Below are 16,489 nucleotides of genomic sequence, written 5' to 3'. Positions count from 1 at the left end.
CTGCAAAACAGTACCGCTTTGCCATTTATTTATTTATGACTTCAGGATTATGAAATCAATTTCGCAACATTATTTTCTTCCGAAAAGTACCGAAAATTTTGGCTTTCTAAAATATGTATAAATGCGACCACTAAAATCGATACTTATTCAGTTGCTTTCCTGTAACTTACAATGGATACAAATAAAGCGTTGATTATATCTGTTTTTGGTTTGTTGGCCACCGTGGCTAGTGTGATTGGTTCCGATACCGCATATAATGCACGGGTCGTGAAACTTCAGGTTCCCGCGGAACTTCCCAGCATCGAGCCAGGCGACTTTTTGAGCGGACTTATTTCCGGCGGTCAAGCTGTGAACGCGAATGATATTCCGTACATTGTGGGCGTCATCAATCAGGTTTCGTTGACAACACGCTGGTGTGTGTAGTAAACACACCTATAAAACCTTTTCTTTGCTCACCGTGAAGCCATTTTAAAATTGAATTTGCAAATCGTCGTCAAAAGACCTTCCGTTGCAAAATTCCAAACCAGACTGAAAACCTGACAGGCTGACACTCAATCACGATCATTCCCAGAGCTCACACACACTTACGAATCTCTCATATTCTCTCTCTGACGCAACGCGTTTCAACCGTCATCGGCTGCGCTTGCATCGCAGCAATCATTGACTTCGTTCGTTCTCACTCTCACTTTGCGTTGCGCATACAAACGACGCACTCACACTCATACAGACAAACGCGCGTTGCTGGCCCATTGCATGGCACACGACCACGAGGTTGCTCTCGCTTCGTTCAATTTCGATTCTAACATTATAAAAGGTCATAAATGATTTATAGTATCTATTTTGCAATGCAATAATTAATTTACAAATATATTTTGCTAATATTGATTATCCCCGTCTTATTCTCTACATTATCCCCCTTCTCTACTCTTTTTTTTTGCTTATTTTCTTTGATGTCTTTTGACTTTACAATATTTTAACATTAAGAGCCAATAAATCGTATGTTGTTTGAAAATTACCTTAACACTCTTGCGATTATAAAAAATTATGCTGTTCTAAAATCTATGTTTTATTTTTGTCTAAACTGTAACCACCAAGAACATATACATATTTTTCATAGTTGTCTCAGCACGAATAACAATGTATATTTTTTTTCTCTGATGATCATTTCTGATTCAAGTTTGATCAATGTATTTATTTTATTCACTCTTTGTGAAGCAGTAAACTTTTATATGTTCCCCACAATAGAGTTATCTAGGACTGATCTCACGCATACAAGCTTACCATTTGTTTTTACTGGCGGGTACAAATTTTATCCTGAAACCCTTCGTGTACGTACACGCAATACATGCGAAAGGAGATAACTCTATTTACTGATGATAATTCCCAGGCTAAAAAAAACTTCAAACTTACTGAAGTTCTCAAATATTCTTATACTTTTAATTATTCTCAGTCATCTTTAGCTTTAAATATTTTAGTGTAGGTTTCTTATAATTCCTCTTCAAACTAAGGGTTAAAGTTCCCCTAATAAAATCAACAACAACAACAACTTTTTAAACTGACTGACCGTATCAAATTATTGTACTTCCCAGAAATTCCGAAAAACAAAGTTGACAGCCATAGTCAGTTCTTCATCTCCTATAGTTTATTTTCTATGATTCCGATTTTCTGATTAATTTGTTTTCATTTCATTTATTAAACTCTTTTTTTTAACAGAATTTTATCATTTCTTACATTTTCTTTGAAATTGACTGAAATTTTGAAATTTATTTTCATCATTTAAAAAACCACTTTTTTTCATTCTATTTCTGCTTTTTCAGAAATTTAGTCAAGCTTACATTAAATACCGTGTCTGTAGTTATCATTTCTTTTTAATTGACAGATATTTTGTTTTGTTTTCACATTGAGAAAAAAAATCACGTCTGCAGTCATCCAGAAGATCAGTTAAGAATATTCAAAATTATTCAAAATTCTTTTGTTTGCCTTTTTCTTGTGGAAAGCATTCTTTTATTTTAATTTTCATTTTCTTCATTTATCAAGCGTGCTGCGTAAAGATTTCACAGCTACCTATCATCTTTTTTTTTATTTGTTTTATTTTATCTTCAGAAATTCAGTCCAGAGACTTGCAAATCGTTCAACATAACTTCGCTTCTTTTTTTTAACTTGCACTTCATCCGTTTTTTTTAACCTATAGAGAAAAGTCACTTTTTCCTTTGTTCTCCTGTAATCCAGTTCAGAGTTCAAATATAAAACATGTAGATTTTCAAAAAATCGTTACTTGCATTTCTCTGACAGACATATCCATTCATTCCAAAATATGTTGGTATTTTCATTCTTCAAGAACGATCATTTCAGTACAAAGACTTTTAGCAGGATCATTCCAAATTATTTGTTTCCTTTTTTTTTGAAAATTATGTTTCAAGTTTCTTCAGAAACTCCGTCCAATAATTTAACGGAAAGCGTGTCGATTTTAAAAGTACAGTCCCTTTAATTTCAAATTATTTTGCTCTTTTGCCTTTTTTCTTTTTTTTTTGCCTTGTACAACACAATCTCTTCTATTTTTTTAATTATTATTATTTCTTCGCAAACATAAGCATATAATAAAACATAAAGCATGTAGATTTCAAAAAAAATTATGCCAAGTGGGTCTCGTGGCGCAGGGGTAGCGAGTTTTTTTTTTCTCCATGAAATCTCATTTCATTTTCCTTAAACTGACAGTAACTTTCAAAACAAGTTCAAATTATTTTGCACTTGTTAAAAAAATCTTCACTATTACTTTACTCAGTTAAAAACCTTCCAAAATCAACCAAGTAACATCTGTACCCAATTCCTGTTTTCTTGTATTAAGAAAACAGAATTATCGTTTCTTATCCTGACAGAAATCTTTGAAATCATTCCAAATTATACAACTCTTTTTTTTTTCAGAAATTAATTTCAACAATCAATTATCTCATTAACAGAAATTCTTCAAGAACTTCGGTTCATTCGATTGTTTTCTTCTTCAATATTCTGTAGTTATCAAAATCATTCTATATTCTCCAGGTATATAGTTCAATAATAATGTAGAAACTATGTTTCGGTTACTTTCATTTCTTTGTTTTTATTTAAACTGACAGGATTTTTAAATTTATTCATAACAATTTTGCTCCTCTTGAGAAACGTACTTCTATTTGATTTTACTTCAGAAATTCCGTTCAATTATAAAATATAAGGCGTGTAGGTTTCCAAGCTACCGTTTCTTACATTTTCAGAGTTTACTATCAGAAATTTCTAAATTAATCCAAAATGTTTTGATCTGTCATTTAAAAAACTTCCTCATTTTTGCCTTAACGTTTTTTTTATTTGTTTCCAACCTCTTCGGGATCAAATATAAAGCGTGTAATTTTCAAAACTTCCATTTTACACATTCCGCGTTTTCAACTCAACTCATTCCGATTTTCTCTTTTTTTTTTTTTTGAGAAAAAAACAATTTCATTTAGAAATTCTCGCCAATGAGCACCAGATGCTTTGACGCTGAAATTTCAATACTCTTCCTTTTATTAGAGCTTCTCTCCGAACTGCTCATGCTCAAACCATTTTTTTACATTTACATGATATTACGTCCAAGTTCCACGCTGTTGTTTTTATCCAATTCACGCTCATAATCAACTTGTTGAGGCATTCGTCAACAGTTTCATTGCATAGTTGAGGCATTCGTCAACTTATTTTTTTTTCCTTTCTCCAGTTGAGGCATTCGTCAACTGTGTATTTTCGTACAGTTGAGGCATTCGTCAACTGTTTATTTTTCCGGACAGTTGAGGCTTCCGTAAACTGTCTCTATCATTTCATCACTCTGTCTCAAAGTTTTCCTCCCAATTCTTTAAATCCTTACCAAACTTACCCACCAACTGCGCCATGTAGTAAACACACCTATAAAACCTTTTCTTTGCTCACCGTGAAGCCATTTTAAAATTGAATTTGCAAATCGTCGTCAAAAGACCTTCCGTTGCAAAATTCCAAACCAGACTGAAAACCTGACAGGCTGACACTCAATCACGATCATTCCCAGAGCTCACACACACTTACGAATCTCTCATATTCTCTCTCTGACGCAACGCGTTTCCAACCGTCATCGGCTGCGCTTGCATCGCAGCAATCATTGACTTCGTTCGTTCTCACTCTCACTTTGCGTTGCGCATACAAACGACGCACTCACACTCATACAGACAAACGCGCGTTGCTGGCCCATAGAGTTATCTACGTGCGCATGTATTGCGTGTACGTACACGAAAAAGATTGAGGTTAAATTTTGTACCCGCCAGCAAAACAAATGGGGTGCTGGTGTGCGTGAGCTCGGGCTTAGATAACTCTATTGCATGGCACACGACCACGAGGTTGCTCTCGCTTCGTTCAATTTCGATTCTAACATTATAAAAGGTCATAAATGATTTATAGTATCTATTTTGCAATGCAATAATTAATTTACAAATATATTTTGCTAATATTGATTATCCCCGTCTTATTCTCTATTCTGGTTCTTTGATCTCTATGCATTTCGTACTCACTGCAGCCAGCTGTTTTACGTCGTAAGAGAAAACATTAGTATTCTCGAAGGACAATAGTAATTCCTTTAACTTGCAGGGATTCAACCTCGGTAACGGTTTATTTGGGCGCGTCAAATATGACTGATATCGCGGACATTGTGTCAGCAGATGCGCTCATAATTCACGATGGTTTTTATCCTGGAATTAATACCAATGATATTGCTCTTTTGCGACTAAATCGGGCAGTTTTTCCTACACGTATGTATTTTTTTCTACCAATATATAATTCATCTTAAAACTCTTTACACCTTTCAGCAAGAGTTCGTCCCGTTCGTTTGCCCAATTTGCGCCAGATGGGTTCACTCTTCACTAACCAGATTGGTGCAATGTCCGGTTGGGGCTCCCAGCATGTCAACTCGCCGGAAATGTTCCCCCTGAATGAACTGCGTCGAGTTTTTCTTCCCCTGATGGACAACGAAGTTTGTCTGGAGCGATTCCCTGGGCTTATTACAGATAACCACATCTGTGCTGCAGCGGACATTGGATCTCCGTGCCAAGGGGACTACGGTGGCCCACTGACAGTTCCGGATCCGGACGGAGGAACCACACAAGTTGGCATTTTTCGTTTCTCTCAAATTATGGATGTAGCTCTGGTTGGCCCGCGGTGTTCACGAGGATTACTCCCTACCTACAGTGGATCGAACGAAACTCGGATGTGACTATCTTGAATAATTTTGAGTATTGTGGATGTGAAATATAAGCTTTTAATGAACTATAATTGGAATCGTGAAAGTGCTTGTCTCAATTGAAGATAATCACTCTCCAAAATAGTTTCCTACTGTTTAACAAATGGACATTTCAAACACCCTTGTCCCTTATCTTTAATTTTTACATTTATCTATTGGGGTTGCAAAAATAAGGAAGCATTAATACCCGAAACATACAATTTTATTTATTGGCATTGAATTCACTACATTTAAATTCCGTCGTTTGGAGCGTGTTCAGCAGGCCAAAATCCTTCATATCCTGACGAAACTGAATCAATTACTTACATCAACTTCTAAAATGAGTAGTTTAATTTCTCTCTAAGAAGAAAATTGTAAAAAATGCGTTTCTAATCATTTGTGTTACATGAATAATCCAGAATTTGAAGCTCTATTTTTGTACTTGGATTATTATTCCAAACATGATTTATCAAACAAAACCGTAGGGGAGCTACTTCTCGTCTTCTTTTGTATTAAGTGTGATAACATGTACCTAACTGCATACTGTCTGGGTCATCAATAAGGTCGTCTACCATAACTTTTAGAAATTCATTCAAACAGATTGTTTTAGCAACATTCACTATCCCTATAAATTAAATCCAGCCTTGGAAATCCCTATCGTCCAGAATGCTTTATCTCCAAATCACGGTGATCATTTTCGTAACCACAGGAACCACCGTCACAATCAGTGCACGGTAAAGTTATTATCATTCCGGCTACCTTCGGCCGAAATGTATAAATACATCCAATAATCGAGATTAGCCCGTTAGTCGTGTACCATAAAACTGAATAGCACGGTTGCCCGTCCGCCAGTAAGGTGATAACGGCTTCGCAATGGATAAGAACAAACGGTTGGTGTTATCGGTGGCAGTTATTTTGGCTGTGTTCGGTTCAATCAAGGCCGATACCGCTCAAAATGCCCGGATCGTGAACTTGCAAATCGCGCCTGAGCTAGCCGACTTTGAACCACGTGACATCCCGAGTGGCAGGATTACCGGTGGCAATTTGGTTGGTCCTGAAGATGTGCCGTACGCGGTTGGTATCATTAACCAGGTTCCAGCTGGCACGAGATGGTGCGGAGGCTCGTTGATCTCGGCAAACTATGTCCTCACGGCGGCCAGTTGCTTTTCTTTGTAAGAGTTGGATATCGACTTGTTATATGAAAAATGTTTTAATTTAAAAATATCAATAATAGGGACTCGAGCTCAGCTACGGTTTTGCTGGGTGCATCTAATATGACCGATGTGACGGATCTGGTGCCGGCAACGACTCTGATTATTCACATTGGACATGATCCAATCGAAAATCTGAATGATATTGCTCTTCTACGATTGGCTCGCCCTGTCAACTTTGGACGTAAGTATCAGCTGGATTCCCTAAATACCGATTCTTTTCACAACTAAATTTTGCAGCATTCGTCCGCCCGGTTCGCCTGCCAAACTGGCGTCAGGTCTTTACCCCGTTCACCAACCAGCTGGGAACGATTTCCGGCTGGGGTGCCCTTTGGCAGAACGCACCCGAGATCTTTCCCCTGAACGATCTGCGGCGCGTTAATGTGCTCGTTATCTCCAACCCGACCTGCATGCTGCGATTCCCGGGCTCAATCACTGAAAGTCATCTCTGTGTCTCTACGGATATGGGCTCCCCTTGCCAGGGTGACCAGGGAGGACCGTTGACGGTTTCGGATCCGGACGGAGGTACCACGCAAATTGGAATCTTCTCGTTCCTTTCCATGCTTGGATGTAATTCCAACTGGCCTGCGGTGTTCACTAGGCTCACACCTTACCTTCAGTGGATCGAAACCAACACCGATGTTGTGATTCGAGATGATTTCGAGTACTAATTTTTAGCAAATTATGTAATAAACGTAGCTGTTGTTCATGTTTTTGGGTCCGATGCTTGATATAAGAATTAAGCTTATCTGTGTTTTCCGTGATAAAGCCTCCCTTGGTGCTATAAAAGCCTCGTACTCATTAATGTTCAGTTCAGTGTGTCAACTTAAAAATGAGAAGTATTTGTCTGATGATTGCTACCCTAGCAATTGCTAGTAGCGCAACTGTTCGAGATCTCTATAACATACGATCAGTTGAAGAATTGGAGTTTACTCCTAATGGAAGAGTTGTGAGGCTCGACCAGGACAGTTTCCTTATCAAGCGTTAGTACTGAGTTATTATGAAGACGGTTCCGGTTTGTGTGGTGGCTCACTCCTGACCGTAAATTACGTACTAACGGCTGCACACTGCGTTGAATTGGAGACCTTGGCAACCCATGGGACGGTGATTCTCGGTGCTCATAATCGACGAGAGGAAGAGTCGAGCCAGCAGCGTATCGACTTTGCAACGATCAATGTACATCCTGGCTGGGATCTCAACGTAATCCAATACGACGTCGCAACAATTGAGTTGGCCACTCCCGCGGAGTTCAACGAGTATGTTCAGCCTATTGAACTACCAGCGCTTTCAGATCAGCGGACATTCTCTGGAATACAAGCTACAATTTCCGGGTTCGGGCGAACGAACGATATTCCTGGATCACCCGCGTCCTACGTGGTTATGTTTACGAGGAATCCCATTTTGACGAATGCAAATTGTCGTTCGATTCTGGACCCGTTCCCAATCCTGGCTCAGCATGTTTGTCTCTCTGGTGCTGGTGGGCGTGGTGCCTGCCACGGAGATTCCGGCGGTCCACTTACTGTCCAGGATGAAGGAGCTAGTTTGCAGATTGGAATTGCCTCATTTGTTATCGGTGGAATTTGTTCGGTAGGCGTCCCGATTGGATTCGTTAGAGTTACTTACTTTTTGGATTGGATCGCTGACAACTCTGATGTTGTTTTGAGGTCTTGATTGTAAGATTGATTCAAGATAATAATAAAATCTTATTTAAAAGGCAAATAAAATCTTGAATTCCTTTTAACAATTGAAACAAGTTTTATTGAGATCACTATGCGTAGTCATAACTGGTAATTCTTGCTTTTTTTACCTTCTCCAACACCCATCGAAAAGAGGTTGTACAACATTGCGCGTACAAGATAAAGAGCCCATCGCTGATATAAAAACCTCTTCACTTAACAACTATCTTGTGTCAGTAGACATCAGTATCGAATCAATGAAAGTTCTGCTAGTATTTATCGGTACACTGGCTCTGTCCGGTTGTGCTTCTGTTGAGAATCCTAAATTACGTTCGACGTGGAATAGTGGTCCGGCAGGAAGAATTGTGAATGGAGCTGAGGCCCAACCAGGCCAATTTCCCTACCAGGTGGTACTGCACAGTTATTTCAAGAATGGGTATCGGGAGTTGTGCGGAGGCTCTCTTTTGACGGCCAACTACGTGTTGACGGTAGCTCATTGCCTTGTGTACATGTTTGTGGAAGATGTTGCCACGCACGGAACGGTGTTTCTCGGTGTCCACAATCGTCAAATGGAAGAACCTTCCCAGCAACGCATTGAATATGGCTCATTCAACGTCCATCCAGGATGGAACCTGTCTGTTATTCAGTTCGACGTTGGAACCATCCAACTGGCCACACCAGCAGTGTTTAATGAATACGTTCAACCAATTGAGCTTCCAGCGATGTCGGATCGAAGAACATTCGCCGGTATGAGAGCCACCCTGTCGGGCTTCGGAAGAACAGATGACGTTCCAGGTTCCCCAGCATCCGATGTGCTTATGTTTACCAACAATCCTGTCCTGACCAACGCCAACTGTCGCGCCCAGCTGGAACCGTTCTCCATTCAACCACAGCACATTTGTCTCTCTGGAGCTGGCGGACGTGGTGCATGTCACTGGGATTCCGGTGGGCCGCTAACAGTCCAGGAGGATGATGGGCAAATAATTCAGATCGGAATCACTTCATTTGTACTTGGAGGAATGTGTTCTACCGAGATTCCAACTGGTTTTGCACGCATTTCTTTCTTCCTGGACTGGATTGCTGAACATTCGGATGTTGTATTGCGTGAATGATTAGAGTCATTGATAATAAATTCAAAATTCCAATAAATAAGAATATTTTTTCGATCACTTCATCCGATTGTAGTGTACTCCATGAATCTTATCTGGTGCAAGATAAGGCAGCCATCAGTAGTATAAAAGCTTTTCCCATGCTTTTCGTTTGCTTTACTTTTGGTGCTGTCCAATAATGGTAGCCATGAAGATTATTCTTCCGTTTCTTTGTGCATTGGCATTAGCCAGTGGTTCTCGAGTTAAGCTGTACAAAGAAGATCCGTCAAGGAAATTGAATTTGCACCAGATGGGAGAATCGTAAACGGTGGTGAGGCCCAACCAGGCCAATTTCCCTACCAAGCATTAGTGTTGAGTTATTTCGACGGCGATGAAGAAGCCTTATGTGGAGGATCCCTCCTGTCCACGAAGTACGTGCTAACTGCAGCTCATTGTGTGATGTCATTATATTTGTTTGTTGTTTATTATTTGGTAGAGTAAGGGCAAAACCCTTTTAAAGTACTACCTCCGTATCGTAAAAAGTTGCTTACATTTTTCAATTAAACTAGTATTACTATTGAACCTACAAAATCACCCTCATCGATTAAACTCAGCATGTTACAATATACCACAACACTGACGACACTGGGCTTGCGTAGTTATAACAAGAATTTGTGAGTGACGACTTCGTCATAGACTCACCTTTCGGTAGAGTGCAAGGAGCAGGTTAAATTTACACGAAAAGTCACAAAACGCAAATACAAAGCATGGATTCCATAATGATACAATCTTCACAATCATACAAAACGACAACAAGTTTAGACAGTGGGAACAAAATTAAACTTAGTTAGGAAAGCTGGTTCAGTTGCTCCTCGGAAACGATGACGATGGGATCAGCGCCTGCCACACGCCTCACGTAAACAACACCGAGCTTGGTGTACACGGTGAAGAGTTTTCCCGCCTTCTTCAAACGTATCGCTGCCGCCTTTAACTTTTGTGCTGCTCTTGTGAGATTTTCATTCACGTAAACGCGATGCGCAGAATCGATCCCGAGATGGCTCAGCTGCAAATTGTGCTTGCGTAGATAGGTTCTGTAGAAGTTGTCCCGTTGATTCTTCAGCGCAAATTGTACCAGCACCAATCCGTTGTCGCCGTCGCTCAGCGTACCGGCCTTGAGCCGCTTAACGTCCACCATCGAAGATAAACGCTCGTCCAGACCCAGCTGTTTGCATATTGCCTTGAAGTGCTTCAGGAGGTCTTCACCCTGAAGAAACGGAATCCCACTAATAATGAGCTCGTCCCGGTTCGCAAGGTTGCCCACAGAAGTAGCAACATCGCCAATCCTGCCATCCAGCGCATCCAGAGCGGCGTCATGATCCCTGAATTTGACGGCACACTCAGTTCTAAGTGATTGGATGTCCGTGGTGACAGCGTCCAACTTACTTTCGAGGGTGTTTTGACGGTGTCGATTTTTGTGTTGATCTCGGTTCGCATGTCGTCAATCAAGGTTTTGTGAGCTGCAAATTGATTCATCAGCATTCGAACAGCATCATTCAACGACATAGTGTAGGCCGGAATGGTTGGAGAATGCTCATCATCTTGTCTTTGACGTTTTGTGTTGTTTACATCCTTGACCGGGGTACGTTTGACGGGAGTGCGTAGAGGTGCAGACATTGTTACGGGTGTGCGACAAAGATAGCAGGTAGCGCCCGACCGAGCAAAAACTTATCGTTTGCACGTTCAAGATGTCCGATCTTCAGCAGATTGCAGCACAACTTTAACTCCAGGATTTCCAGCTCGGCACCGCACACGCCGACTAAATAACGCACACGGGTGGTTAGTGGTCAATCCGGTAAACGGCGGAACTAAATTCGGCAAAAATACGACTGTTGTTCACCACTTTTGAGTTTGATGTCATTATATGTAGAAGGTGCCTTCGCCACGCATGGAACAGTCATTCTTGGAGTTCATAATCGTCAGCTTGAGGAGCCATCACAGCAAAGTATCGACTTTGCCTCAATCAATGCTCACAATTGGAACATTGCAGAGATGCAAAACGATATTGCCACTATTGAGCTTGCCACTCCTGCGGTGTTCAACGACTATGTTCAACCAATCGAACTGCCTGCGATGTCCGACCAAAGAACATTTTCCGGAATGCTGGCAACCGTATCTGGATTTGGCCGAACTACTGACATTCCTGGATCGCCAGAATCTGACATGGTGAGGTATGCGCGCAATCCTGTGCTGACAAATGCCAACTGCCGGGCTATGTTGGAACCATTTTCGGTTCAACCGCAACACCTGTGCTTGTCCGGTATCGGAGGACGGAGCCCGTGCCATGGTGATTCCGGAGGACCTCTGACTATTCAGGAGGATGGACGCAGTGTACAGATTGGTGTTGTGGCGTTTGTCTTAGGTGGTATCTGTTCTGTAGGCGTACCTGTTGGCTTTATGCGGGTATCTTATTTCTTGGATTGGATTGTGGAAAACTCGGATGTTGTTTTGCGTCCATAAATTGAAGGTTTTATAAAATTAATACTAGTTTTATGTTTATGCGAATGTGTTTGTTTTAAAATTATAATCATAATTATAACAATAAAAACATCAAAATAAACAATAAAATCAATTATTTACATATATATCACAATCTCTTTAATATATATATCTTTGTTTTATTTATTATATGGGTCCATTCAAATATATCAAATATATAACTTAAAATTTGTCTTTTTTGTACCAACCCTTCACGTTTTCCATTGAGGGAGTCCGGTTTGTGCTGACATCGAGTGCGGGTCGTTGTGCTTCGCGTGTGAGTTTTTTTTTGTGTTTTTAGGCTGTTTTGGGAAGTGTTTGTTCCAAATTTTGTGTGATTCGGCCCATGTTTGTGCTGGGATTGGTTTTGCGGTCGAGTTTTTGATGGTTTTGTGTTTGAATCCCGTTAAATTCAATTTTTCTCTTAGATTTTTCAATTCATATTGATGGTTTGCGCATTGTCGGTTCGATTAGGTTCGATGCGTGCTTGTGTATTAGTGTCGTCGAAAAGAAAAAGGAACAAGTTTGGTTGTCTGTATGCGTGCGTTGTTCAGCGATGACACGAGGTTACAGCGGGTTACAGCGTATGTTGTAGCGCGGGTTGCGTTGGTGTAAGTGAGCTGTAATGTGTATGCGGTAACAGAACTCTGGACGAAAGGAAAAGGGCGAAGGAGACATGCAGCAAACATGAATTTGAGAGAGCAGAGTGGCAGCCGAGCCAAGGTTTTGTGACAAATTCTTTGGTCGTGCCTTGGGACTGGTGTTGAGTTTTCGGCGGGAACAGCGGTAGAAACTGGTGAGGAAATTCCAATAGGAATCCAGAGCGAGAGAGTGCCAAAGCATGTATGCGTGCGAGCATGTGATTGTTCAGATCAGGGTTGCCGGATTGTCTAATTTTCATTACTACAACCAATTTTTTAACGATTAACTAAAAGATGAACCTATTCACGTTTCTTTTATTTTGCTATTCTTTGGCGCTAAAATGCATCAATAGATAAATGAATTGATGTTCAAGGAAATGTCTGCGTCTGGTTCAATGGGTTGGTTTTTATTTCTTTTTTGTCTCTATTTGTGTGCCTCAAACAGTAATTTAAATTAATAAGTTTTTGTGTGATTGGCTGGGTGAATGAATGAATGAAAGAGTATGGAAATTATTAATGAAAGATTTGGTTTCAGGGCAAGCTTACTGCTGATATAAAAACAAACGGGTAGCGTTTTTCGGTAGTCGTGTGATCGGTTCTAATATAATGTTCAAGAAATAAATAAACAAATTTAGTTCGATAGTTAAGTCGGAGCAACGCGTCGGGTCAGTTTTGTTTTGCGCGTTCGTCGCCCTGTTTGATAAATGATATTGCAGTTTTTCCTTGTATTATTTCTACGACTTAAAAATATGTGTTTTGTAGGTGCGCTGCGAGGTAGAAATTTAAAATTCGGAAAGACGTTTCCCGTAAAACGCGTGAAATAAAACTCTCAGCATTATAGCCCGAAGAGCACGATAACGAGTTTTTCTCCTACGCGATTGCCAAGCCCTTCTTGTAGCTTCGTAACACATCAGTTATCGGTCGCTATTCTTATAACTATTCAAAAGTTCAAATCGTCTATGATCCACTCGAACTAAACACTTTACGTAGAGTTTAATATCTTACCTGTTATATACATTCTTTGTGGTTTTATCTTTCCACAGTCGGCTGTCTAAGATAATCCAGCTAATCCTAAATAAATCACAAATAAACGGGAAAAGTCTCAACAGCAGCATCCGATTGCTTGCCTTGGGAATAATACATCAACCCATTAAACAAAACTTATCGATTATTTGGGTCACATCATCATCTTCTATGATGAATCCTGACCATTACCTTCCCTACTAACAAAATCCCAAGTAGAAGTAGTTTTCCGGCACACGCGGGGGTGTGGATATCGTATAGAACCCACCCTTGGTAGCAGCCTGTGCTAACTAACATTCCCGTCCCATTCCCTCGAGATCTACAAACTGACATGGCGGGCGCCGTTGGTGGCCAACGACTGTTACCTATCTGCAGCAGTTCTAGTTTTGATGATCTTGATGTTTTATCTTTTCAACGCATTCATCATGCTATTGATAAGAGAAACATCACCAGATCGTTGAAGCGTATGATCAGTTGTGCTGATAGGTTATTACGGTCCTGTTCAGCAACGGAGAAGGACAACCATGGGTGGTCTCTCATGCTCATGCTCATGCTCATGCTCAACCCTTCACGTTTTCCATTGAAATTTAAAATTTAATTGATAACAAACCGACTTTTTTTGGGTGCTTGCCATAAATGGTTCCGGATGACGCCACCGAACCCCAGAACCAGTTTCAATGTCTTCGGCAGGGGCGCTGACTATGGGGGAGGGGCACGGTACTTTTAGCCCCCCCCCCCTAAAATTTGGCTGGGGGGGCAGCCCATACATTGTGCCCCCCCCCAGAAATTTTGGAAGAAAATTTTTTATATCAAATATAAAAAAAGGAAATAATTGAAAATATTATCAAAAACATAAACGGAACATTTTTTGTATGCACAGATAGAATTCTTGTAAGCGAATCCGTTAAATAGTGTGCTCTCTAAGAAAATAATCGAATTATTATCGATTTAAAAAAAATAGAAAGGCTGTAGAAATTTAACTGCACCCTAAAAAAATATGTCAAAAAATCAGGGAGTAGAGAATAATACTAAAAATAGAACGTTTTCAGGAAATCAGCATTATTGAGTATTGGGAATCCATTTTAAAACGTGTATGGTCGTATTCTAAAATTCTAAAATTCTCAAATTCTAAAATTCTAAAATTCTAAAATTCTAAAATTCTAAAATTCTAAAATTCTAAAATTCTAAAATTCTAAAATTCTAAAATTCTAAAATTCTAAAATTCTAAAATTCTAAAATTCTAAAATTCTAAAATTCTAAAATTCTAAAATTCTAAAATTCTAAAATTCTAAAATTCTAAAATTCTAAAATTCTAAAATTCTAAAATTTAAAATTCTAAAATTTAAAATTCTAAAATTCTAAAATTCTAAAATTTAAAATTTAAAATTCTAAAATTTAAAATTCTAAAATTCTAAAATTCTAAAATTCTAAAATTCTAAAATTCTAAAATTCTAAAATTCTAAAATTCTAAAATTTAAAATTCTAAAATTCTAAAATTCTAAAATTCTAAAATTCTAAAATTCTAAAATTCTAAAATTCTAAAATTCTAAAATTCTAAAATTCTAAAATTTAAAATTCTAAAATTCTAAAATTCTAAAATTCTAAAATTTAAAATTCTAAAATTCTAAAATTCTAAAATTCTAAAATTCTAAAATTCTAAAATTCTAAAATTCTAAAATTCTAAAATTCTAAAATTCTAAAATTCTAAAATTCTAAAATTCTAAAATTCTAAAATTCTAAAATTCTAAAATTCTAAAATTCTAAAATTCTAAAATTCTAAAATTCTAAAATTCTAAAATTCTAAAATTCTAAAATTCTAAAATTTAAAATTCTAAAATTCTAAAATTTAAAATTCTAAAATTCTAAAATTCTAAAATTCTAAAATTCTAAAATTCTAAAATTCTAAAATTCTAAAATTTAAAATTCTAAAATTTAAAATTTAAAATTCTAAAATTCTAAAATTCTAAAATTTAAAATTCTAAAATTCTAAAATTCTAAAATTTAAAATTCTAAAATTTAAAAAAATTCTAAAATTCTAAAATTCTAAAATTCTAAAATTCTAAAATCTAAAATTCTAAAATTCTAAAATTCTAAAATTCTAAAATTCTAAAATTCTAAAATTCTAAAATTCTAAAATTCTAAAATTCTAAAATTCTAAAATTCTAAAATTCTAAAATTCTAAAATTCTAAAATTCTAAAATTCTAAAATTCTAAAATTTAAAATTCTAAAATTCTAAAATTCTAAAATTCTAAAATTCTAAAATTCTAAAATTTAAAATTCTAAAATTTAAAATTCTAAAATTCTAAAATTCTAAAATTCTAAAATTTAAAATTCTAAAATTTAAAATTCTAAAATTCTAAAATTCTAAAATTCTAAAATTCTAAAATTTAAAATTCTAAAATTCTAAAATTCTAAAATTTAAAATTCTAAAATTCTAAAATTCTAAAATTCTAAAATTTAAAATTCTAAAATTCTAAAATTTAAAATTCTAAAATTTAAAATTCTAAAATTCTAAAATTCTAAAATTCTAAAATTCTAAAATTCTAAAATTCTAAAATTCTAAAATTCTAAAATTCTAAAATTCTAAAATTCTAAAATTCTAAAATTCTAAAATTCTAAAATTCTAAAATTCTAAAATTCTAAAATTCTAAAATTCTAAAATTCTAAAATTCTAAAATTCTAAAATTCTAAAATTCTAAAATTTAAAATTCTAAAATTCTAAAATTTAAAATTCTAAAATTTAAAATTTAAAATTTAAAATTCTAAAATTCTAAAATTCTAAAATTCTAAAATTCTAAAATTCTAAAATTCTAAAATTTAAAATTCTAAAATTCTAAAATTCTAAAATTCTAAAATTTAAAATTCTAAAATTCTAAAATTCTAAAATTCTAAAATTCTAAAATTCTAAAATTCTAAAATTTAAAATTCTAAAATTCTAAAATTTAAAATTCTAAAATTTAAAATTCTAAAATTCTAAAATTCTAAAATTCTAAAATTCTAAAATTTAAAATTCTAAAATTCTAAAATTTAAAATTCTAAAATTCTAAAATTCTAAAATTCTAAAATTCT

The 16,489-nt window shown here is 36.8% G+C and overlaps 4 protein-coding genes and 1 pseudogene across 4 annotated transcripts; all 5 read left to right on the top strand.

The window, feature by feature from the left end:
* Positions 1-25: 25 nt before the first annotated feature.
* Positions 26-5,432, top strand: LOC6032874 (collagenase). Its single transcript, XM_038259971.1, has 4 exons — positions 26-418; positions 4,508-4,562; positions 4,618-4,778; positions 4,836-5,432. The coding sequence occupies exons 1-4, from the start codon at positions 172-174 to the stop codon at positions 5,237-5,239; spliced, it is 867 nt and encodes a 288-aa protein (XP_038115899.1). The 5' UTR covers positions 26-171; the 3' UTR covers positions 5,240-5,432.
* A 602-nt stretch (positions 5,433-6,034) lies between these two features.
* On the top strand, positions 6,035-7,199 carry LOC6032875 (collagenase). Its single transcript, XM_001843348.2, has 3 exons — positions 6,035-6,417; positions 6,480-6,640; positions 6,697-7,199. The coding sequence occupies exons 1-3, from the start codon at positions 6,119-6,121 to the stop codon at positions 7,125-7,127; spliced, it is 891 nt and encodes a 296-aa protein (XP_001843400.2). The 5' UTR covers positions 6,035-6,118; the 3' UTR covers positions 7,128-7,199.
* Positions 7,200-7,253: 54 nt separating this feature from the next.
* LOC6032876 lies at positions 7,254-8,200 on the top strand (annotated as a pseudogene).
* Positions 8,201-8,323: 123 nt separating this feature from the next.
* LOC6032877 (brachyurin) lies at positions 8,324-9,488 on the top strand. The gene has a single exon (XM_001843350.2). The coding sequence runs from the start codon at positions 8,390-8,392 to the stop codon at positions 9,242-9,244; it is 855 nt and encodes a 284-aa protein (XP_001843402.2). The 5' UTR covers positions 8,324-8,389; the 3' UTR covers positions 9,245-9,488.
* On the top strand, positions 9,488-11,780 carry LOC6032878 (chymotrypsin BI; the record flags this gene model as incomplete). Its single annotated transcript, XM_038259973.1, has 2 exons — positions 9,488-9,681; positions 11,134-11,780. Coding segments are annotated over 2 exons (798 nt in total), but the record flags the coding sequence as incomplete, so codon positions are not given.
* Positions 11,781-16,489: the final 4,709 nt, after the last annotated feature.

The sequence above is a fragment of the Culex quinquefasciatus genome, chromosome 3 (genome assembly GCF_015732765.1).
Source record: "Culex quinquefasciatus strain JHB chromosome 3, VPISU_Cqui_1.0_pri_paternal, whole genome shotgun sequence".
Taxonomy (NCBI): domain Eukaryota; kingdom Metazoa; phylum Arthropoda; class Insecta; order Diptera; family Culicidae; genus Culex; species Culex quinquefasciatus.
This window is presented reverse-complemented; position numbering and strand designations above follow the sequence as displayed.

Bases quoted from the DNA above. Each gene is read 5' to 3' on its own strand.
- LOC6032877 (XM_001843350.2), top strand. From the start codon at position 8,390: ATGAAAGTTCTGCTAGTATTTATCGGTACACTGGCTCTGTCCGGTTGT.
- LOC6032875 (XM_001843348.2), top strand. From the start codon at position 6,119: ATGGATAAGAACAAACGGTTGGTGTTATCGGTGGCAGTTATTTTGGCT. The intron at 6,418-6,479 runs GTAAGAGTTGGA...TATCAATAATAG, and splicing joins GCGGCCAGTTGCTTTTCTTT to GGACTCGAGCTCAGCTACGG. The intron at 6,641-6,696 runs GTAAGTATCAGC...TAAATTTTGCAG, and splicing joins TCGCCCTGTCAACTTTGGAC to CATTCGTCCGCCCGGTTCGC.
- LOC6032874 (XM_038259971.1), top strand. From the start codon at position 172: ATGGATACAAATAAAGCGTTGATTATATCTGTTTTTGGTTTGTTGGCC. The intron at 419-4,507 runs TGTAGTAAACAC...TTATTCTCTATT, and splicing joins GTTGACAACACGCTGGTGTG to CTGGTTCTTTGATCTCTATG. The intron at 4,563-4,617 runs GTAAGAGAAAAC...TTTAACTTGCAG, and splicing joins GCAGCCAGCTGTTTTACGTC to GGATTCAACCTCGGTAACGG.